The sequence below is a fragment of the Fonsecaea multimorphosa genome (genome assembly GCF_000836435.1).
Source record: "Fonsecaea multimorphosa CBS 102226 unplaced genomic scaffold supercont1.9, whole genome shotgun sequence".
NCBI classification, from domain to species: domain Eukaryota; kingdom Fungi; phylum Ascomycota; class Eurotiomycetes; order Chaetothyriales; family Herpotrichiellaceae; genus Fonsecaea; species Fonsecaea multimorphosa.
In genome coordinates, this window is record NW_015971643.1 from 791,834 (window position 1) to 813,886 (window position 22,053).

General features: G+C 51.9%; 8 protein-coding genes across 8 annotated transcripts; 4 read left to right on the plus strand and 4 right to left on the minus strand.

Moving 5' to 3' along the window:
* Positions 1 to 1,845: 1,845 nt before the first annotated feature.
* On the plus strand, positions 1,846 to 3,384 carry Z520_05442 (uncharacterized protein; the record flags this gene model as incomplete). Its single annotated transcript, XM_016775945.1, has 1 exon — positions 1,846 to 3,384. The coding sequence occupies one exon, from the start codon at positions 1,846 to 1,848 to the stop codon at positions 3,382 to 3,384; it is 1,539 nt and encodes a 512-aa protein (XP_016633104.1).
* A 315-nt stretch (positions 3,385 to 3,699) lies between these two features.
* On the plus strand, positions 3,700 to 3,942 carry Z520_05443 (uncharacterized protein; the record flags this gene model as incomplete). The annotated part of the gene is made up of 1 exon (XM_016775946.1): positions 3,700 to 3,942. One exon carries the CDS (start codon positions 3,700 to 3,702, stop codon positions 3,940 to 3,942), a length of 243 nt encoding a protein of 80 aa, XP_016633105.1.
* A 615-nt stretch (positions 3,943 to 4,557) lies between these two features.
* Z520_05444 (uncharacterized protein) lies at positions 4,558 to 5,073 on the minus strand (the record flags this gene model as incomplete). The annotated part of the gene is made up of 2 exons (XM_016775947.1): positions 4,558 to 4,980; positions 5,062 to 5,073. 2 exons carry the CDS (start codon positions 5,071 to 5,073, stop codon positions 4,558 to 4,560), a joined length of 435 nt encoding a protein of 144 aa, XP_016633106.1.
* A 1,722-nt stretch (positions 5,074 to 6,795) lies between these two features.
* Z520_05445 (uncharacterized protein) lies at positions 6,796 to 8,611 on the minus strand (the record flags this gene model as incomplete). Its single annotated transcript, XM_016775948.1, has 3 exons — positions 6,796 to 7,867; positions 7,922 to 8,265; positions 8,324 to 8,611. The coding sequence occupies 3 exons, from the start codon at positions 8,609 to 8,611 to the stop codon at positions 6,796 to 6,798; spliced, it is 1,704 nt and encodes a 567-aa protein (XP_016633107.1).
* Positions 8,612 to 10,067: 1,456 nt separating this feature from the next.
* Z520_05446 (uncharacterized protein) lies at positions 10,068 to 11,560 on the minus strand (the record flags this gene model as incomplete). Its single annotated transcript, XM_016775949.1, has 6 exons — positions 10,068 to 10,100; positions 10,200 to 10,230; positions 10,321 to 10,603; positions 10,671 to 10,952; positions 11,009 to 11,282; positions 11,369 to 11,560. The coding sequence occupies 6 exons, from the start codon at positions 11,558 to 11,560 to the stop codon at positions 10,068 to 10,070; spliced, it is 1,095 nt and encodes a 364-aa protein (XP_016633108.1).
* Positions 11,561 to 12,377: 817 nt separating this feature from the next.
* Z520_05447 (uncharacterized protein) lies at positions 12,378 to 13,739 on the minus strand (the record flags this gene model as incomplete). Its single annotated transcript, XM_016775950.1, has 1 exon — positions 12,378 to 13,739. One exon carries the CDS (start codon positions 13,737 to 13,739, stop codon positions 12,378 to 12,380), a length of 1,362 nt encoding a protein of 453 aa, XP_016633109.1.
* Positions 13,740 to 15,802: 2,063 nt separating this feature from the next.
* On the plus strand, positions 15,803 to 17,390 carry Z520_05448 (uncharacterized protein; the record flags this gene model as incomplete). Its single annotated transcript, XM_016775951.1, has 2 exons — positions 15,803 to 15,851; positions 15,904 to 17,390. The coding sequence occupies 2 exons, from the start codon at positions 15,803 to 15,805 to the stop codon at positions 17,388 to 17,390; spliced, it is 1,536 nt and encodes a 511-aa protein (XP_016633110.1).
* Positions 17,391 to 18,012: 622 nt separating this feature from the next.
* Positions 18,013 to 20,303, plus strand: Z520_05449 (uncharacterized protein; the record flags this gene model as incomplete). The annotated part of the gene is made up of 3 exons (XM_016775952.1): positions 18,013 to 19,091; positions 19,153 to 19,436; positions 19,489 to 20,303. The coding sequence occupies 3 exons, from the start codon at positions 18,013 to 18,015 to the stop codon at positions 20,301 to 20,303; spliced, it is 2,178 nt and encodes a 725-aa protein (XP_016633111.1).
* Positions 20,304 to 22,053: the final 1,750 nt, after the last annotated feature.

Consider the following 22,053-nt stretch of genomic DNA (forward strand, 5'->3'; position numbering starts at 1 on the left):
GGCTTTTTTTGATTGTGTCCTTTGGCGTGAGGTAGTCCTTGGATTTCGGTGGAAAGTCCATCTTGCAGAGCGCCCTGGACCATGAGGAGAGAGAGGCAGAGAGGGCAGAGTAAGCTGGTGATACAAAGGTTCTATATACCTCGTCTTTCTTGTTGTTCAATTTCCACGAAGACCATTCTGATGGACATCAAGTCGGACCCTCGGCGAGACGGTCCAGAGCGTGCGAACGATCAAAGTCTTGGTTTTCAGAGGAAGCCACCAAGATCATCCGACTCCAGCAGGATGGCATGAAGTGGAAAGACACCCAGCAAGCACTTATCCGGTCGCAGCGCCCTCAGCTGCAGACCGCACTATCAAAATTATCTCGGAAAAGATGTGAACTGGGATGAAGACCGCGAAAGCAGCCGAAATTGCTATACGAAAGGTACGTTGTATGTGCCGTACAAGCAGCTTTCGGCATCGGGTCACCGCATGGTTCAATGAAAAGACTCACCTACTTACACATATTTAAGGAGGAGATGTGGTCGAATATTGCAAGGGAAATGCGTATGGCCTGGAAGACGGTTGAAGCGAGCCCGTAGCGAAGGGGCACGTGGTGTCAATTGACTGAAACTGCACAGCGGGCGCGATGGCATTATCGACTCCCCTGGCAGCAATGAGAGTCTGTGTGGTGGCACTGCCATTTTTCCACCAACACGTCGATTGCGCTCACGAAAGAAACGGCCTGACAGAGACCTTGACCGTCTGGGCCTTGGAGATCGGATCATTGAATCAAACAGTCCTGGAGACTTTGTCCATTGCTGCTCTGAATGTCGAATCCGAGAATTTTGGAGTTGCAGAACACGTCGTAGGAAAGACCGATTGAGGCCGTGTACGTGCCATTGCTGCAGGCGCGCACTATTTTCTTCTCAGACTCTCAGGTCACGACTTGAGAGGTATCAGAACTCATTTTGGCGCTCTGACAATGCAATCGTCGTGCCAGCGCGAAGAACCAGGCTGGCCCACAACAGCGCATCATGAAGGTCGGACGAGGACTATATCAGGCCGGGCTTAAGAAAGAAGTTGCTGGAACCCAAATCTCTGGAGGAGAGGCAATTTCAAGATGCAGCTCGACATCTCGTATTTTTATGCCCGCGGGCGAGACGAGAATTGGAAAAGAATCCCCCAAAGCTTTTCGCAAGCCTTGAGCAAAATCCGATGTGGTGAAGATCGATCCTCGCAGTAAAGACCATGTTGATCAATCTGGTTCATTGGGCCCAACCCTCTATGAGCTAGGTGCTGAAGCGATCTGTTCGCGAGGTCATATCGTTCGAACTCTCCGTAATATATCCAAAGAGTACTTGCCATTCTGTGGTGCACCGCTCCCACTGCTCTGTGACTTCAAGTTGGTCCATATTGTCAAGTGATATATCCCATTGAGAAAGCCATCTCGATTCCAGCGGGGAAACCTTACCTAGACCCCGCAGGGTTTTGCTGGTACATTCAGGCGACTGTGTTGGGGGCCAGGCGTTGATTGCATGGCGCTACGCGCCCGAAGAGCAAATCATCTTCGCTGGTGCAGCATGTTTCTGGCTCCAGACTGCAAAGACGACCAGGGATCTGTCTGCTTGTCCTCCTATGAGGAATGATAGAGCCGGGCCGGGCGTTCTCTTTACCCAGGCGAGAAAGCCTATTGTGGCGCAAGGAGGAGGTGTTTCGAATCCGGGGTCTCGAACATGGACCCAAAAGATATGCGCACAGCGGCTGGCCAAGTTGTCGATCTTGTTTTTGCACTTATCGTCAGTGTCTGTGGCAAATGCTGGACATTGATGATCGCAAAGAACGCCACTCACACTGTTATCCGCGATGGAGAACGAATCCTATTCACAGCTCGAAGTGGCGCCGTCCGAAAGAATCTCGCACCCTCCACCTCAGTCCCTACAGCCTGATCGCGGAGGTCGATTCCAAGAAGCCACTACGGATAAGCAGGCGCTCATTTTCGATCCCTCTCCCGAGAAGCAAGCGCTCATCTTCAATCATGGAAGCTCCGATCCCATTGCCCTTCCTGCGAAAGAGCCTGAGTCGACAGCGTATCGCACAGAGCTGCCCACATGGCGGGATAGAACAGAGAGCATAAGAGGTTGGAAACGCAATCGAAAGAGATGGATGATTGCTGGTATCGTTGCTCTGGTGGCAATCGCCGCTCTTGCTGGTGGCTTGGGAGGCGGACTTACATCCAAGCACAGCAAGTCGAAACCCTCCGCGACGAGCACACCCTCTCCCACCATGTCGGGCACGGCGGCCGCGTTAGAATCATACGCCTTCCCTACGGCCGTGTCATGGGGCTATCCTCATCTGGAAGTCTTTGCTCTGAACTCGTCCATATTCCCAGAGTGGAAGTACAGAACATCTTCCGGTCAAAGCTCCGGTACCACAGGCTGGCAGCCGGCAACTGATGGCACTGGGGCATTCGAGTCAATAGGAGGCCAGACATCACCTCACGAGCTGGCCGTCGCCGCACTTGCACGCAACGGAACAAATGTGAACGTCTTCGTGTCAGGCGAAGCCCTGAATTTGGACACCAAGCATCACGATACTAGCATGGTTTGGGGCCCGTCGGATATCCTGTGGACAAACCTTGCAGGAATTCTGACCAGCCCGCCGACAGCGGCCTCTTGGGGAGCCGACAGAATGGATGTGTTTGTGATCAATACCGGAGACTCCTTGTCTCAGTTAGTGTGGACCTCGGATGACGGTTGGTCTGACTGGGTCTTCGGGGTCTCGGGGCCGGTTTACTTCAATTCGTACGCTCCGACCGTCGTGTCATGGGCGGAGAACCGCTACGATATCTTCCTCGTCGGGGGTCCAGATCAGGCTTTGTATCATCGATATTGGGACGGCTCGAATTGGGAACCGTCGACGACCGACTATGAGAACTTGGGCGGCTTCTGTACGTCGAGACCTGTGGCTGCATCTCGAAAGGCAGGCTCCCTCGACATACTCGTCCGGGGCGGAGACGCCGGGCTCTGGCACATGTCGTTTTCGCAAGATCAGCCCACCCCCGAGCAATGGTCGAACTGGACACAGATCAGTGGTAACCAGACTGTCCAGGCAGAGCCGGAGGCAGTCAGATGGGACGCAAACAATCTGCATGTCTTTGCCTGGGGGAGTGATGGGACTTTGTTGCACAAGACCTTTCATGCTGGGAACAGTTCATGGACACCCGAGATTGGCTTTGACGTACTTGGACAGGACCTTTCTGGCCCACCGAAAGCTGTCAATGACGGGCAATCCATACATGTCTTTGCCTATCTGAAGGATGGGCAGCTGGGACACAAGACATGGGATGCGGCGTCAACTCAATGGAGTCCTCAGGGGTCGTTTGAGCTGCTTGGAGCCGTATGATAGACTGTAATCATTTGAAGGAAACGGCTCCCTTTATTCACGTTCAAACCATAACAGTGTCTGCAAGCGTCATTGAATGAAATATATCTCAGGGTGCTGAGTAGAAAAGGAGGGAGCGACAGGAGAGGGAGGACATCGCGATGAGATGGTATTCCGACAATCTAATCTCTTGGCCTTCATGACTCGCTTCACGTCCGCCGCCGCCTCGCATCCTTCTCTGCGCCAACTTCTATAGTGTCCCACGCTCTTCACAGTGAGGGATCCCGACCCTGCCAATGCCTAGATGATATCGAGGACCGGAAGCAGGGCGCGGCGATGGCGCCGATTCGACGTTATCTGCGCATAAGCAAATACTCTGTCCTCGAATGTCGCATCTTCCTCGAGAACCCCGCGGACGAATCGAGGTGGCTACTGAATGAAAAAGAGCCTGCGCTTCCCCGGATCTTCGAAGCAGTCAGACCATTCGTCTTGCCTAAGCTGCGCGAAGAAAACGAGCGGGCCAAAGGCAGAGGGAAGAAGAAAAAGAGCATCAAGGATGTCGTGAAACAGGGCGAGTGACAATCTACACAGTTGAACATTCAAGCTAACTTATGAGCAGACGACTTCGAGGTCTCGATATTCCTCACTGAAATCAACACCCGCCACTCGCTCCTCGTCAAGAACAAGACGTTCAAGATTGATTGATTGATTCATAGACTGTCCCAATCGCCCTAGGGCATGTGGATCATAGACAGATCGCAGGGAGACCGTCCTACCACAACAGTGGCCCTTAGGCACACCGATGTCCTGGGACGCCAGCGTTACCCAGGACGCTTTTCAGTCACAGGAGGACACCGATCGCAGGACATTGGTCATGGGCCAATGTATGTGGGACCATTGTCCTGTCACCCGCAAACGCCCTGGAGTTGCTGCCAGTTCTAGGTCGATTGTCCTAGGGATCGCTCCGTCCTAGGACAACCGACCTGGGACTGAAATTGAGCCTGGAGCGGCGTGCTTAGGCACAACCGCGGTCCCAGGACTTCTTCGCTACCAGGAACTGGTTCCTATCCCCACACAGGCCCGGGCATGTCTGGCATAGGCGATCACCAAGGGATCCCCCATACCCAAGGTAAGCCTTTATACAGCGTGCACCTCCGCGATCTAAAATTGGTACGGTTCAGCGCCCGCCTTTGCTTAGCTGCAACGGGTGTACGCGTCTAGTATTGACAACGTAGCTAATTTGTGCGAGTACTCGATGTTGAATTCAACCATGACCTCAATATTACCGTCCGATCCGAGAATATGTTCATCCGCCAACCGTGGCAAAGCCTGCGCCTTCTGTAAATAGGCGACTTCAACGACCACCCCAGCATACTGTGCATCCGGGTCCTGAAAAGAGGCGTCGGGATCGTGTCGTCCGTATTCGGGATCATCAAATGTGATCGTGGTCGATCCACCATCGCGGACACCTTCAGCAAAACGACCCGAAGGCGAGAAGGCCTGGGCAATTTCGCGAAGTTGCTCACCGATCCTTCCTTTGATTTTGGCAACGAATTCCTCGTGTATGGCGTCGGCATTCGAAGCACCAATTGCTCGGTCGACTGGAAATAGTCGTATCTATTCGTATGTTTACTACCCGTTGGGTCGGGGGAAGGAAGCCCTTCTCTTTAATGATCGTCTCGTAGTTATCTTATTTACTATCTTCTCCATCTTATTAGAGAAGAGTACGTAAAGGACAATTACGGGAAGCGGGAAATCTACGTTTCTTACCGAAGATAATATTCTAGAGTACGATCGTAGTGCTCTTTAGTCTTAGGGATATACTTATCTATATCGCGAACTTAATCTTCCTCGACGTAGGCCCCTTTCTTATAATCGTTAGCTTTAGCTCGAGCCTATCGTTCGTTGTCCGTCTCCTTTCGCCCGCCTGTAGCTCTACGAGGGTGGGGTTCTCAAAGGCCACGGAAAAGTAGGGGGAGGGCACGACTGGCGATTGGCGAGAGGAAGAAGAGGGAAGGGTAAACAAGAGGGAATTTTTGAAGCCGGGAGGCCAGAAGCGGAATCGGGGCCTTATTTTGTACCCAGCGCGAGGAAAGGTCGAGCGTGGGAAACTTGACAGGTAGCGCACCACAAACGGGGTCCCCGTTTCCAAGTCCAGGGGAGGAGAGAATCGAGGCACGGTAGGCGCTAGCACAGGATCCATTTTCGGAGCATGAGTCGACGGGCGCGCAGCGACGGTGAGCGGAGGTGAGAAGTGGTGAGAAAGAAGGTGAGGGAGGGTGACTCGCGGGCGACGGGTTTTTGAAAAAGCGGCGCGGCCGAGGTGAGCCCAATGTGAGCGGTCTGCGGTTTTCCGTCCTTTATCTCTGTTCAATAACCAGCGCGCCAGCCTTGGCAGCAATTGAGGAACGTGGCCTGGAGCCTCGCGCCCATGGTTCCCACAAGAACCTCCTCTTATGTGCTAGAGCCTAGAGTCAGATAAGTCTTGACGCAAAGGGCCCGCGCGGAACGGTACGTGAACAAAGCAAGCAAGATTTACAATCAAAATTACATATATCAGTCCTTGAGTCGGTTGGAATAAGGCTGGGAAACATGACCGGAATAGAAGGCCATGCTTGTCTAACGTCTTTGATATTGAATTTGTTGGCCAGCAACTATCTGAAAGTGCCTCGAATGAGGAGCAACTGCCGCCATTTTCGAGTGGTAAGCGTGTATTCTCAGAGATCAAAGAAACCACTGGCACCCAACTGGGTCTTGTTCCCAGCCATTTTCAGCCCGGAGTGCGCAACCAACACGCATTCACCGCGACCTGGACTTGCCGCGAAACCGGCACGCTCCCGCCAACTCCTGACGGGACCGGCAAACCTCGCAAACGGTGCGGTCAAGCGCCTCTCACCCATCTTGAGTGTAGGATGGATGCATTTGGAGGTCTTAGTTTGCTGCGAATACGAGGGTGTGACTCGCCAAAGATCCTGTTGACTTCCGCGCTCTTCCCTCAGACAGCAGAATTGATCCTTTGTTTCTCCAGGTGCTCCATCAAAGCACTGGCGGTACGGCACCCTGGAACACAGTGATCAGAGAAAGACCACTGCAATTCAGTTTGGGCCTTTTTGGATAATGAATGCATCTTTTGTAGTTTTCCTCCGGAATATGTTGAGGGTCTGATGTTACATATCAACGTTCCTCCAGTCGAATTCGTGTGGAAAGGAGGGGACCTGAAAAATTCCTACATGGCAGCCAAGTCCCTTGTGGTATGTGTCGAAGAGGAGATTCAGCGGCGTCCCCGTTCTGTTGGATTTCTATCTCCGTCAAATCCTCCAAATCCTCCAAACAACATGCTGAGAAGGGATTTCGCTCGATAACAGAATGCGGTTATTGTACAATGCGCCGTTAAATCAAAGTTTGTGTTGAACTGCGGCGAGTCATGGAAGATCATTCTGCCTTGGCTTCTTCCTTGATTTCGGGTACGCTTTCTTTGTCCTTCTTGGCTTTATCCTTTTTCAAAGTCTTCCACTCCATGCCAATGCCTCCCAGGATTGCCGCACAAGAAAATGCAAGCGCGATGTAGAACACAATCACTAAGGCGTGGTTGTAGACTCGCAAAACCTCCGGTAGTTGTGCAGGACTGAAAGCCGACCTCAGCTCTGTGGCTCCAGTGTTGACAATATCATGTGGGCTGATGTTGCCGATCCCCTTAAGACCTGATATGAGCTTATTGTCCAAAACGTTCTGGGCAACCGCAACAGAGATGGTACCACCGAGACCTTGGCAGAAAAATACCAATGAGACTCCAGTTGGGGCATCCTTCTTATCCAGAACAGCTTGAGCAGCGATATTAGTCTGTTGCAGCCCCAGCCCAACGCCGAAACCGTACAGGACCTGGGCACCGATCCACATAGGATGTGCTGTGTGAGTGGTGAACAGTGTAAAGAGGCCAGCACCAATAGGTGTTAGGATGCCACCTGCCAATATTGACGGGTTGTAGTACCCTAACCTCGAGACAAAGGCTCCTGACATAATGGATGCCACGACGAGGGCGAGGATAAATGGTAATGTCGAGTATCCGGACCGGATTGCTGAATCGCCTTTGATCGCTTGGAACCATATCGACAGGTAATAAACAGCAATCATGAAGGATGACCCGAGACAGAAGGCGTAGAATCCACCAGTCGCAATTGTGCGGTTTTTAGCGATTCGAGGCGGTACCGTACCGGCCTCCTTTCGCCAGAATTGGATGATGATGAAGATGATGAGGAGGACGCCGAAGAGGACCAAAAGAGCGATGATGCGGCCGTTAGACCAGTCATACTTTTGACCACCCCATTGCAAGGCCAGAAGCAGGCAAACAATGCAGGGAATGAAAACCGCCGTTCCAGGAATGTCAATTCGTGAGATCTTTTCTTTCAGTGGCAAATCACCCAGTGCTGGCGCAGTGTTGTCGATAACCAAGAAGAGGAACGCCAGCACTACCGCGCCGATTGGGAGATTGATATAGAAACACCACCTGTACGCGATTTAGCTTCAAATGGTCGTAGCGCTCATCAGAACGAAGACTTACCTCCAAGAGACTTTGGTCGTAAACACACCACCCAGCAGCGGACCGGCGACAGAAGCGACACCAAAGACAGCTCCGAGAAGACCCATGTAGAGAGGCCTCTTGTCGAGAGGCGAAGCGTACATCATCAGGATCATGGCACCGTTGAAAAGTCCTGCGGCACCCAAGCCAGCAACCGCTCGACCCCAGATGAAAGCGACCGAGTTCGGGGCGGCGCCACATATCGCAGAGCCGATTTCAAACACAAACACTTCAGTGAGGAAGATCCACTTAGGCGAGTAAAAGGTATAGAGTCGGCCGAAAAGGAGTTGGAGGGCTGTCGTAGGAAACAGGAATCCGGCATTGTACTGTCTAGAGTGTTAGTTGGCTCCTTTTTCTGCATACCGTGAGGCTCTCTCCACATACCCAACCAACGTCTCCGAAACTTTGGAATTTGTCTGTGATTTTGGGAAGCGCGGTGGCAATAATTGTTCTGTCCAGCGCGACCAGGAAGACGGACAAGTAGATGCTCAGCAGGATCATGCCCAATTTGACGCCAGTCGGATAGTTTTCGATGCGGCTCGTGGTTTGCTCCAGGGGATTTTCGTCTGCATTGTCTGTCTTCTGCACCGCTGGGAGCGAAGACGTGCTGCTAGCATCGTTCGCCGAGGCCACGGTCTGCTCTACGCCTGGGTCAGTCGACGACTCCGTCATCTTTTGGATACTGTTATGCCTTCAAGGACTATTGGCGACTGAACAGTGAGCGCGAATGATACGATATAAAAGGAGAAAACACGTATTTTCCAGAATGCGATGAAAATATTGATTCATGCTAGATGTAACTTTATGCACATTCCATGGTGTTAAAGGCATGGGGCGTCATATCTCCGAAATGGGGCTCCAGACGATTTGTTTTCGGGTCTAGAATCCGATTTGGCCAATTAAAGCGAAGCAACTATACCCATCTTGGTAGTGGCGCCCCACTCGGGATCATGACCCTCCGTCCCACCGAATCTGGAGACCAACCAATCAAATCGCCGTAAAATCAGGCAGCCTTATGAATGACCACCAGATCATCTCCTTATTGACTCCCAAAATACGAGTACGAGTTACTCCGTGTTTCTTTCTCTGTGTAGGATCTCTCCCTGACATTGCTCTACTTCCTTGTCAACCTATACAATCGGTCGGCAGAAGATACAGCCCCTTACACTGGTGACTACGAAAGGCTATCACAAGGCACCTAAGTAGGTACCGGTACGTTGCAGCACCACCTCGGATAACGTCATTTCCACTCCTTGCATAGGTAGGCGAACATTCTGGAAAGGTCTCGCCTGTTGCCTGTTTGGTGATCAAACGCCTCAACCTGTACCGAATACGCGCTGAAACCTTCCAAAATAGCCTGCGGCAGAAAACACCCACTGCGACACAAATCCTAGGCTGCAGCCGTGAAAATCCATCCGTGGTGGCAATCCACCCGCTTCACGATCTTCCCCAATCTCAATCTCATCTGAGTGGGGCTGTTGTTAGATTGCACGCCTAGACCACGTAAAGGGAAGGTCGAATTCCCTCCACACTTGGACTGAAACGGTAAGCGTCTACGACTGCACAAGGAATTGTCTGGGACTGTTATCATCTTCAAATGCAGCCATGAATCCGCAAGATGCATCCCGCTGACGCAGACTGCAATATCTCTCGCCAGTGAGAATAAAATTGAGGCTGCGATATCAAAATGGCATCTAAGCTCCGGAGACTGTACGCGTCCCCAACCCTCTGCCGCTGAGTCTCATCACAGATCATATAGTTTTTCGAACGACAACCTGACCGGATGCCCTTTTCCCGTGAGCTGCACGCAGAATGATGGCTTCAGCCTGTCGCAGATTTTTGTTTCTTTCCCATTCTATAACTTTAATATGATTGCTTCGGTGATTGGTTCATGCCATGCAAACCCACGACGATCTAGCCTTCCATGAGAACTTGTTCCGAACATGAGAAAATGGAGTTCCTCTTTGAGGTTTGACACGATGACAATTCGAATGTGCGTCATTTGTTATCCGAGGGTCTCAAATCTGTTCGTTCACAAACAACCCCGCCATACCCATCCCAGTCCCCAGGCACATGCTGGTGAGTAACACCTTTTTCTTTCTCCGCCTGCATTCACTGAGACCCGTCACTATCTGTCGAACTCCTGTGCACCCGAAGGGATCTTTTTTCACGTTTGTTAGTGCTTGAGAACTAGTATGTCGGGAGGGAGATATAAAAAGCAAGCTGGAAGGAAACCTCTGGTCCTCTGTTGATCTCGTACAGGTTCATAATGGGAGTACTTACGGCCGAGTCTAGGGGGATTTGTTAGCATGAAACCACCATTGACAGAAGGTGACAATGGAAAAAATATCTCGAGGAGGAAGAAAAGGAAGAAGACTCACGCAATAGCGCCACCTCTGGGATTCATCTTCGTCCAATCGAGGTTGAGATAATCTCGACAGTAGACGGCCATGGAAGCGAACGCTTCGTTGATTTCCACCACGTCGATATCCTTTTCCAGGGACAGGTTATACCGGGCGAGCAGTTTGGGAATGGCGAAGACGGGCCCAATACCCATGATGCGTGGCGGGAGCCCTGCAAGGGCTGTGCCTACGTACTTTGCAAGGATAGGCTGGTTCAGCTCTAGGGCTTTTGAGCGCTTCATCAGAAGCAAAGCGCCGGCTCCTGTGGACAAAGCCGTGATATCAGTCCTGCGGGCATGCTGACGTCTGATTTCCTCTTCTGAACTTACCGTCGGTAACTTGACTAGCATTGCCGGCATGGGTGGTGTCCCCATACTCTGGGAAGGCCGGCTTGAGGGTCTTGATTCCGTCGTACGTGGTGCCCCATCGTATCTCGTCGCGGCTGACCGTGATGTCCTTGCCGTCCTTCTTGACGGTGATGGGCACAATCTCGTCCTCGAACCAGCCGTTCTTCTGCGCCAGCTCGGCGCGCCGGTACGACTCGACGGCGTACTCGTCCTGCCGCTGCCGACTGACGTTGAACTCTCTGGCCACATTCTCGGATGTTGCGCCTAGTTGTCAAACATCAGATCTCCATGCTTCTGTCCAAAGGACGTGATGGACTTACCCATCGGGAGCATGCAGTCCTTTGCATCATCGCTGCCGTTCAGAATCTCGTCTATGAAGGGCCGACTGAGGCGCTCCCAGCCTTCGCTCAGGGTCTCGGCGCCGACCGCGACGCCAACCTCAATGGTGCCGGTGATGATCTCATTGGCGATGAATTGCGTCGCCGTCAGACCCGAGGAGCAAAAGCGCGCCACACTCGACGCCGCGGATGTGTTGGGGAAGCCTGCCGCCAGAGAAGCGGCCCGGACATAATACGCAGCTCTGCCGTCGCGGACCTGCCCATGAGATGAGATGAGACTCAATCGATCAATCGATCAATCACCGGAAAAGTTCCACCAACAAGCGGGGGGCGTCCTCTTACATTCCCAAGACAGACATCGTCGACAAGACGCGGGTCGACCTTGCTGCGGAGTCGGACCTGCTCGAGAATCTTGAAGACCAGGCCGTCGAGCGTCGTGTCCTTGAACCCGCCTTTCTTGGCCTTGCACATGGGCGTCCTGATCGCGAGCGTAATCACGACATCGTCGGGGCTTTGCTTTGCGCTAGTTTTCATCACATTCATATGTCAGACACTCGAGCGACACACGAAACGAAGGTCAGAAGTGCGAGGCGCCATACATATTGTCTACCGCGCTGGAGGTGCCGGGTATGTGGGAGAGAACGGCGGAAAGACGCTGGGTAGCCATGGGCATTTCAGGTACCAGGAACAGCCAAAGACGGGTCACCCCAAGTCTTGCAAATACGAATTGGTAGCGAGCGATGTTCAATATTAAATTGCTTGATTAATCCTGCTTTTTTTTATCTTGTCTCGCTGCGTCGATGCGAGTCTCCTAGGCTCCGAATCGGCTGTTGGCCCAGGTCGAACCTCGGATGTGCCGCGGGGTAAAACGAATGGGGAAAACGCCGAACGCATTTTGCCATCGAGGTGAGGCTCTGGCTGCTCTGAACAAAATGTCGACCTCCGTTAGCTGCGGCCGTCTCGCCGTTCGGGCCGAATACTGTTCGGCCGTCCTTTGTCTTGCCATTATCGGGAGCTTATCGAAATCCGCTGGTGGCCCATCTTGGGTCTGGGTGGAAGATTCGGCAGCGAGGCTCTAGAAGTGGGGCTTGAATAGGGGATATGTTGGAGAGCCAGGCTTTCTACTCTGAACGGAGCATTCACACGGCGAACGAGACAGGATCAAGAAGTCATATCAGCATATTGCCTCTCATATTTTCTGACGCAATCGATCTGCAATCAAAGACATATCTCTGCTTGAACAATCCCCCAAACGAGAAGTAAAGGGAATGTTGTCTCTCCACCTCGGCCATCAGTAAACCTGTCCTACTGTGTTCTGGTCCAAAACTTCTCGCAGCCCCAAGAAGTTTCATCATGTGGCTTTTGCTTTGACCGTGCACAGTTTTTCTCCCATCAGGTGATGTGGACTGGGATGTTCCTTTGTATTTGTAGGGGGGAAATCGCCGACCTGGGCCTGTGCCTCAAACACCAGAACTAGGTCCGAGCCGCCAAATTCGAACCACGAAATTTCATCGCCCTTCCGGACAATGTTTCCGACTTTTGATCCCTCCGACAGGTTTACGGAAGAGACTTGAGCCATGCCCATGGGGAGGACCGCAACCATACCGATGTTGGCAAAGCCCGCCGTATCAATCACGATGCAGCCTCGCTGTTGAATAAATTGGTACCCGGCGCCATCGGGGGCAGACGGCTGGGCGGCGACTGCATCTCCCGCCTTTACAGCCGACGTGTAGCCTCGTCGGGGTTGTAGCCTTTTCTTGCCGTCATCTCCAACCTGGGCCTCTACTTGCAGGTATGCACAGCCCTCGACGAGGAATGCTTCCCGCACTGTCCCGGACACTGGAGCGTGCTGTCGATGGTAGTCAAAGGTGTTGAGAAAGACGTGAGCCCATGTGCCGCCCTTGAATGTCTCTGTAAACGCAGAACCTGCTAGCAAAGCTGAGAGAGGCCATTTGACAAGCTTGACCTCAACCACATTGTCATGGTCCAAGGATGATGCAGGTGCATCTGGGTCTTGAATGTCCACATAAAGATCGTTGTCAATCGGCCATGCGTTGTCGAACGTCGAATCCGCAGGAAAAACAACAGTATTTATGTCTTCATCAATAGGTCGGACACTGGAATGAGGTTCTTTGAGGAAACGACAGAAAAATTGGTTGAAGCTTTGGAAGCCGCCGGTATCTGAATGAGGGTCTGGGATCTTATAGTCGCCCGGGTCACTCATTCTGTATTCCTTGGCGGTGAGGAATGTCTGGTACGAGTCCTTTGTGATGGAAGCAGAAGTGCTCAACCATGACCCCATCCGCTTAGCGTAGCCAACGACCCAGTCAGATAGTGGTGTCATCTTGGGCATGTCACCCTCAATCGAGTCAGGAGAGATTTGCGTTTGAAGATCGCAGAGGGCTGGTCGGTCAAATATGTAGTAGAAGACGGTGAGGACTTGGTAGATGAAACGACTGTTATGTGTCTCGCTTGGAATCCAGCTGGTGAGTAAGTAGTTGGCGTAATACATGAAGTTATCGGCACTGGTGATATTCCAGAACTTCAACTCCACGACACCTTCATCGAGACCTTCTTGGATGGCTTTGGCTAGAGATTGATCACCTTGGTCGTAGCGGCCGAGCTTTGTAAGGTAACCTTTCAAGTAATTGACGTACGGGTCCAAAGGTCCCGACACGGGGAAAGGGAATGGAGGAGTCAGGTCCAAAGACATTGTAACGGAAAGTAGCACAAGCAAACAGCTGGAACGTCAGTCAGTATTGGGAGTATGACAAAATTCAGTGCGCGGCGTTCAATGAACGGACATGCAGGGGAAAGCTTCCGTGATCTAGAGTAGATATTTATATGTGCTCTTTACCTCCGCATGCTCGCATGCTAGGTGCTCAGATGACGAACACGAACAGGCCTTCGTTGTGGTAGCGAGCTGAGTTGAGCTGAGCTGAGGTGCTGAGGCAAGTTTCGTCACGCTAGAAGTTGTGATGGAAGTCGCAGGACACCATTGAAGAGTACCTCTCCGTCGTCGTCGAATGACACCCGTTCCCTGCTTCATTGAACATGGCTGGCTCCATGAATGGATAGTAGATGAAGACTTGTGCTGGCAGCTCAACGTCGACTAGCTTCTTTCCACATATCCTATGTGAAAATGACGAAGGCCCGACCATGTCAACGGTATTAAATCCTGTGGTCATGTGAGTGTAGTTAGCTGCCCATAACCGGTACACAGCGTTTAGAAAGAGTGTAGGTATCTAGAATATGTGGACAAGGCGCGTCCTCAGCTGATCAAGAAGGAAGAAGCGCAGCTCCGCTGGCTGCACAGAGACGTTTTGGTAGCCAACATCAGGCAGCCACGTTCAGCCTGGGACGAATCAATCTCTTCCTTATGGATTGGTAAAACATTTCTCGCGCTATTTACCAAGTCGCATGTCACGGTTCGATGCTGCACCATCCGGTGGATATTTTTCATCGTGGAGAGAACTTGTCTCTTTGCCACTGGGTCACATGTGCGATGTGGAACGCGGATGCTGTGCTGTTACTGAAACCATTAGCCAGCGACGCAGAAGTGACGGGTGCATCTACCACCTGTTCGCATGGCCGCCCAGGGAAACCTGACCATCTGCACAAGCTGTTGCATGATCGAGACCGCACCAGGTCACTCTAGAAGTTCAGCCGCAAATGGCCAATCTGAAGCTGGCTGAGAGCAAGTGCCTTGCACCTCAGCTTTGAAGAGACAGTGTCGACTCAAACCTTATATGTGCAAGCATTTGATTTCCTCGACGTAATAGGAAGGGGTTCCAAATCGTCGACCACCGCCAAGACTCTCGAGAGCTGACAATGGCGTGAAGAAAGCTGACTCCCTGATAGGATGCGTCAAGCTTGTCCCCTCAGCTCGGCACAAGGTCTGTGGTCGCGAGGGGCTGAATGCTTGTACTACCCATGCCATGCAAAGAGCATGGGTAAATTGTGCATTCGAGAAGAATAGCGATTGCACCGCGGTGGGGTGGAAGGGTTCTTCAAAGCGAATCTCATAGTTCGGACGAATGTTCTTCACAGGGCCGGACATTGAAATAGAGCCATACTGCATGGCAGAAGACCAGATCCAGCAACACTGATCAGCAATATCGGGCGCGGCGAGGAAGCTCATGCCCTCAGTGTCCATGACTCTCCATGACCGTCCGGGGCCTGTGCAGAGACAGACCTTACTCTGCCATAATGTTGACTGAAGCGACCGCTGGTTGGCGGCCTCCAGTCTGTCGCTAGAATCTGAACAACAAGCATGAAGATCCCTTCAGCCGAGTGAGCGACAATGTTGTTTTGGAGAAAGGCTTCCTGGAGCTTCAAAGAAGCAGAGTCGGCTGGTACATAGCGAGTAGATAACTCGAAAATTCATCTCTTGGATTGAATGCTTCCCCGTACCGTAGCAACTCCTAAGGCGGCGTCATTCTCTGCCCAAAGCGGGGCGTGCTGCTCGACTGGTCCTGAAGTTTTGTTTCCGTACAGTTACAACTCGGATTTGCGGAAACCTATTGCGTCTGGGAAAATTGACGGTTCAAGTTCCAAGAGAGCCACCGCATTCGCCCATAATCTGGACACCATCTCTCTGTGTCCAGCCTCCAAGATGATGCACCCAGCGCGTCAGGCGTATGTGGAGGAGGAGCGCCAGGTAAGATACTCCGCCGCAAAGCATATTATTCTGTGTCTCTTTATTTACATTTGCCTTTAAGGCTCTATGTGCCCTAGCGATGAATCAAAAGGCGGAGGAACGCAAGACTGACGGAAATGGCTGAGACGCAGGATACCGAGATGGGCGTGGATTTGGCAAGCATCCGTAAGTATGTCTACTCAGTATCCTCAAAGATCTGGACTCACTTTCCTGCCAGCTATCGATCGAAATTATGACCTTCCTACCGGTGCCGGCGGGGTTGCACCCGAAAAAGCATCTGCTATCCTCTCTCAATTCGACCGGAAAAGACGACTGGCCATGCTGGCCGTCCCCACGGATGACGGAAAAGTAAGGGCAAGGTTGCGCGAACTTGGCGAGCCTGTCACACTTTTTGGAGAAGACGCTGCGGACAGACGAGCTCGCTTGCGGGAATTGTTGTTGGACCAAGAGGATGCTGCTGGTGCAGATGGAGCTGTTGCCGACGTACAGATGCGTGAAGCGGAGGAAGATCCCGATCAAGAAGAAGAATTCTACACCGAGGGTCTACCACAACTGCTCGAAGCGAGAAGAGCGATGGCTAGATACTCCCTACCAAGGGCAAAGGCGCGGATACAGAGGCAGCGAGAAGACTCGACCATTCCGCTGCGCACACACATCAAGCACCGCAAGGAAATCAAAGAGAAGCTACAAGGGTTCGAACTGTTCGGAACACAAATTGCTGGAGAGCGACCCGTTAGCATCACCCGATTTGCTCCAAATGGCGAGATAATTGCCGCCGGCAATTGGGGAGGTGGCATTAAGTTGCTCGACGTCCCGAACCTGGACGAAAAGGTGACCCTGAGAGGTCATACAGGCATTGTGGGTGGGATTGCGTGGTATCCTGGTGCAACACTCCAAGAGTCCAACGTGTCGCCAGATTCCCTGAATATTGCAAGTGGTGCTGGCGGGCAAGGAGGAGAAAGTGACATTCATCTGTGGTCTTTAAACAAGGAGACTCCAATTGGCACTTTGCAGGGACATACGGATCGTGTTTGCAGGGTCGAGTTTCATCCCTCGGGGAAATATCTTGCATCAGCCTCGTTTGACACAACGTGGCGATTATGGGATGTGGAAACGACAACTGAGCTCTTTTTACAAGAAGGACACTCGAGGCAAGTCTTCGCTGTCAGTTTTAACACCGACGGCTCATTGCTGGCAAGCGGAGGATTTGACAGTATAGGAAGAATCTGGGATCTGAGGACAGGGCGCACGGTCATGATCTTGGAAGGCCACATCCGTGAGATCTTCTGCCTGGATTGGGGTATTGACGGATATCGCATCCTCTCAGGCTCTGGGGACGGATGGGTCAAATGCTGGGATCTCCGTCAAGTGCGCAATGTGGGAGGAATTGGTGCGCATAATGGCAACGTGTCCGACCTGAAATGGTTCAAAGGCCTCGATGGCGACAGATCATCCTTGGTGGAGAGCAGTGGCGTCAGACAGGAGCACAATCCTCGAAAAGCCGGCACATTCTTTGTGACGAGTGGCTTTGACAAGAACGTCAACATCTATTCGGCGGATGATTGGTCGTTTGTGAAGCAGCTCAGCGGACACGCAGGCAACGTGCTCAGCGTCGATGTTACCAACGACGCCAAGTGGATTGCCAGCAGTGGTCATGACAGAACTGTGAAGCTCTGGGGGCGTGATGATGGCCAAGGCATATGAAGATGCTTTTGCCCACAAGCACGAACAACTCTGCGATGTATGCACAGGGAGAAGGGATCGTCAGGACTTGCTTGAGGTTGGTTGGTAAGAGACCTTCCTCCCTCACCCATGGATAGGTAGCTATGTCTCTGCAGCTAGTAATTGCCCTTTCCAGTTGTACCACCAGTGGATATCTACCTAGGTACCTGAGTATAGATATAATCTCAGATTCCAGCAGAGAAAACCGGCGCGAGGCTGCGCAAGGCTGCGTATAATTCATGACTCATCACTGCACCCGTGCACTGCGATTTGCTGAATCGTCCACTCGGAGGTAAGTTCCTGCCGGCTCCGAAGGCAACTCCCCGAGTCCCTTAACAGCAAGACCGAAAACTTTCTCGGATCAACGAGATGCCACCTCGTTCCTGATTTCTAATTATGCCACTGTAGTTGCTGTCATTATCCTTTGTGTTTTTCATTCCCATGTCCATTATTTTGCTATCCAGGTGGAGGCTATCCATCGTGGGCTCCCTGCTCCCCCGCAAACAATCTCAGCCTAGTCAGAAATCCTGTTTGTCATCGCGGGAGATGCCTAACTGAGCCGGTCTGATATGACGGGTTCTCCGATCAGGCACACATTTACATCATGGCGACAGAGAAACCACTTCCTTTGGAAAGCCTACTGCCCTTCAAACAGAACCACTCCCCGGAAACACGTGCCATCCTCCAAGATGGCCAGCTTCAAGACCCGAACAGCCATAGTCAGTCCCCGGAAAGTCTGGAGGAAGAAGAAGGGTCAGGCAATGAGAAGCCCAAGCGCCAAAAGCGGTCACGCGCTTGTCTGGCTTGCCGTTCTATGAAAATCCGCTGCCTTCCCGTCGAGGGCCAGGATGCCTGCAATGCATGCGCCAAAGTCAATCGAGAATGTATTATGCCTGGTCCTCCGCGGAAGAGACAGAAAACCGTCCACAAGGTCGCCGAATTGGAGAAGAAAATCAATGCCCTAACCAACGCTTTACTGGCCAAACAGCAGACAGCAGATAGTGGCAAGCCCGAAGATGAATCCCCTCCCAAAGATGCTCCGACCAGTGGAAGCTCAGAACCAGCCAAGACTGATGACACTGCCAATAGCAGCTTGGACAGCTATCAGCAGAACTTGATAGAAAGGGCATTCCCGCCGACCACTGAACCAGAATTTGCCAGAGGCTGTCCTCCGATGAACGTCGAGCCTATGGCTAAAGACGACTACATAGATGTCATTGACCGTGGTGATTTGAGCATGGAGAGTGCGACGGCAATGTTCAACCACTGGACAAAGAACATGTGCTCTTCTTGCCCATACGTCGTCTTTGCCCCCGGGACAGACCCCAACGAACTTCGAAGGACTCGTCCCATAACGTTCCTAGCCATTTTGACAATTGCAAGCCCTATCGTACAACCCTCCGCCCAGCCAGCGCTTACCATTGAGATCAATCGGCAGATCGCAGAACGGGTGCTCTTCCATGGCGACAAATCATTGGATATGGTCCAGGCACTGCTGGTGAACTCTCAGTACTACGTACGGCCGCGCACGGCGAGGGATCTTGCCTTTAATCAAAACATCCAATCTGCCATTTCCATGTCTCTGGAACTAGGGATCGGCAAGAGATCAAAATTGAAAAGGACCCCAGCCGAGGAAGTTGAACTGGCCCGCACATGGCTGGCCTGCTACCAAGCCAACATAAAGTAGGTTTGCTAACCTCTAGCTTTGTTACTCCGATTGTGCTGATTTGTTCCCCAATCACAGTGTCACCACTATCCTTCGTCTCCCTACCCTGATCAGGTTTAGTCCACGCATAGAAGAGTGTCTGGAGCTACTCAGAACCAGCCCTCATGCAACCCCGAGTGACAAATGGCTGTGTGCCACCGTGGAACTGGCGCGCCTCGCGGAGGAAGTTGCAGCAGCGTTCAACATGGACGATCCTGGTGCCGAACTGAACTTTTCGGAGCCCAGGGTGCAGTATCAGTTGAAGTGCTTTCAACGACAATTGCAACAGTGGGAGAAGAATGTCGATGTCTCGGTGGATCATCGTAAGTCTCATGAACGTGTTTCAGTTGCGAAGGCTAACTGACTGGTATGAAGGACTTGTGCAACACCAAGCAGCATGCCTCAATCTATATATCCACGAGATCGCTGTTCACTACGACCACAACGTAGATGACTTCCGACCAGGAATCGCCGCTTTAGACCAGCGCAGAGCGCCCGATTTTGTTACATCTGCTCACGTCGAGGCTTTATCGACTCTTCTAGAGAGCAGTCACCGAGTTCTTGACACCTACCTCTCACTCGAGGTCAACTGTGCTCGAAATCTGACCAATCTATACATTGTGTGGAATGCATATGCCATTGTGGTATTGATCAAACTCCAATGGATCTTCACCTCGCCAGAGTCCAAATTCGGCTCGGTCTTTGTGCCTGATCTAAAGACCGGGTATTATTTGGATGCAATTCTTCACCGACTGGGCGAAGTGTCCGCTGGCGGCATGAATCCCTGCGCGGAAGCCTTCGGATTCGTTTTCATGAAGCTCAAAATCTGGCATATGCATAGATCAGGACAGCTCTCGGATGACGAAGGCCAAGATGAGCAGACACGACGGCAACAAACGTCCAGTATCCTGCGGCAAGATCCGGCATCCATCATTGCTGATGCGAAAAGGATGGAATGTCCTTCGTCTGGGACACCCGCGAACCTGCTACCGACAAAGCTGTATACGCCGGCTCTACTCCCGGGGGGAGCTTGGTCGAATGTGGACAAATTTGGCTCGAACTTGAACGCTGCATATGACGCTGCCAGTTACGGAAACACCAACTGGGACCAGTTCAACTTTAGTACCGAAGAATTGGACATGTTTGATATATACATGAACAACAGCGGCTGGATGGGGTATCTGCTCTAGAGCCGGATTCTCAGCCGCTCACACGCAATGACGAATCGTCTAGGCTGCGGCTCAAGACCAATGTGTCTTCCCGCCAGGTGGATGAAGCAAAAGCAACAAAATTTACAACCATAGTCTGTGCAAAAGACTCAACTCCATCCGATAACTCCCTCGCCCAGAAGCTTTCTCCTCCGACCATCAACTATCGATACAGTCCGCCCAACAACACCATCTCCGCCGACACCGAGATTGAGCCTTACGTCACCAGTCCTTGAGCCGCTGACGGTATCGACGAAGAATGAATACAATACGGGGTTGGACGGGTCACAATCGTCCTCCGAATCTGAATCGACTGTGGAATGTGATGATGTTGATAAAGGTTGCCCGTATTTGCTGAGGACACTCGTCAGGAACCTGAATGCAACACACAGGGACGAGGGGAATGTTTCACGTACTGTATTCTCACGTGCAAGAGCGCGTCCGGTCCACAAAGGTCTGAACGGTTACCTACACATTGAAGAGTGGTTGTGGTTGCTCCTGGCGCCCGATTTGACAGTTTTAGTCGTCCTTGAAATGATGAGTGCGGATTTGGGTGGATGATGGCGATCAGGTCACCGGACTCGGGAGCCGGAGGAAGATGGGAATCGCCACACATGACTTTTACTGCTTCGCGGGTTCAGAATGGGTTTGGGCGGTGATGTTTTCAGATCTATTGTATGAATATGACGGGCAAAACTTGAGGCGGGAATGTCTAAAAGCCGTAAGATATGGGACGGGCCCATGTCTTCATATACCCTTCCCCCGAGGATGTTGGGCGGAGACATACCTGATGCTATTGTTTAGGAGGAATATCTGCTCACGATCTCCAATCAATCAAATCCAAAACGAACAAGCACAGGCAGGCTAGCATCCCAATTCCAACACTCACTCACATAGCACAGAGTACGAGGGTATTGAGCAAGATATCGCTGACCCCTCCCAGCCTCGCTCTCATCTCTATATGCTCCGCTATTGGGCCGGCGGTGCCAATGGGCGTGAGCATTTTCGATAGATACCTAGTGAATGTACATCGTTCGTTTATGACAAGGTGAGCAGGTTTTTTTGTTTCATTTTGTTTTCACATTGTGGCTGGGGAGAGATGAATGTGAGGGTGACACAGAGAGACAGGGAGATGATGAGGCTGAGGCGGATTTCGTGAGCAGGTTTTTTTATTTGCTTGTTTTGTTGCGGGCTCTAAAATTAAATTGCGAGGCTGAATGAAGGGGCCGGCGGGCGGAGTCTTCAAGCACCGAGGAGTTACTTGTAGCTCGGCAGTTAGGGACCTTGGGAGCCCATAAGGAGCCCTTAAGGTCATGCGTCCGCAAGGTAGGCGCAGCCTAAAGCCATTGTTACTTTCTGTAAGCTTGAACTCGTAGGCGACTTCAGCATCCTCCTCAGCCTTGTCCTCTGCCGTGAATTTTACCAGCTGCTGCCCGGAGAATCTCATCCAAGCAGCGCCGCCATCCATACCTATGTAGCCAAGGCCGCTTTCCTGATACTAACGAGACTCTCGCACTAATAGAGGCGGACATAGACCTGATTCACACGGTGACCACGAGTGGCACACCGTATAGTCCCTGTGCTACATACGCCATACACGACTTCCCGAAAGGTAAGCAGGCAAGAACAACCCAGGACAGCGCTCGTCATCGCTTGGCTCTCAAATACTTGTACACGATTCCAAGGACGGACGACTCCTTAAACACAATGCATCACAAGCAGAGTGTCACGG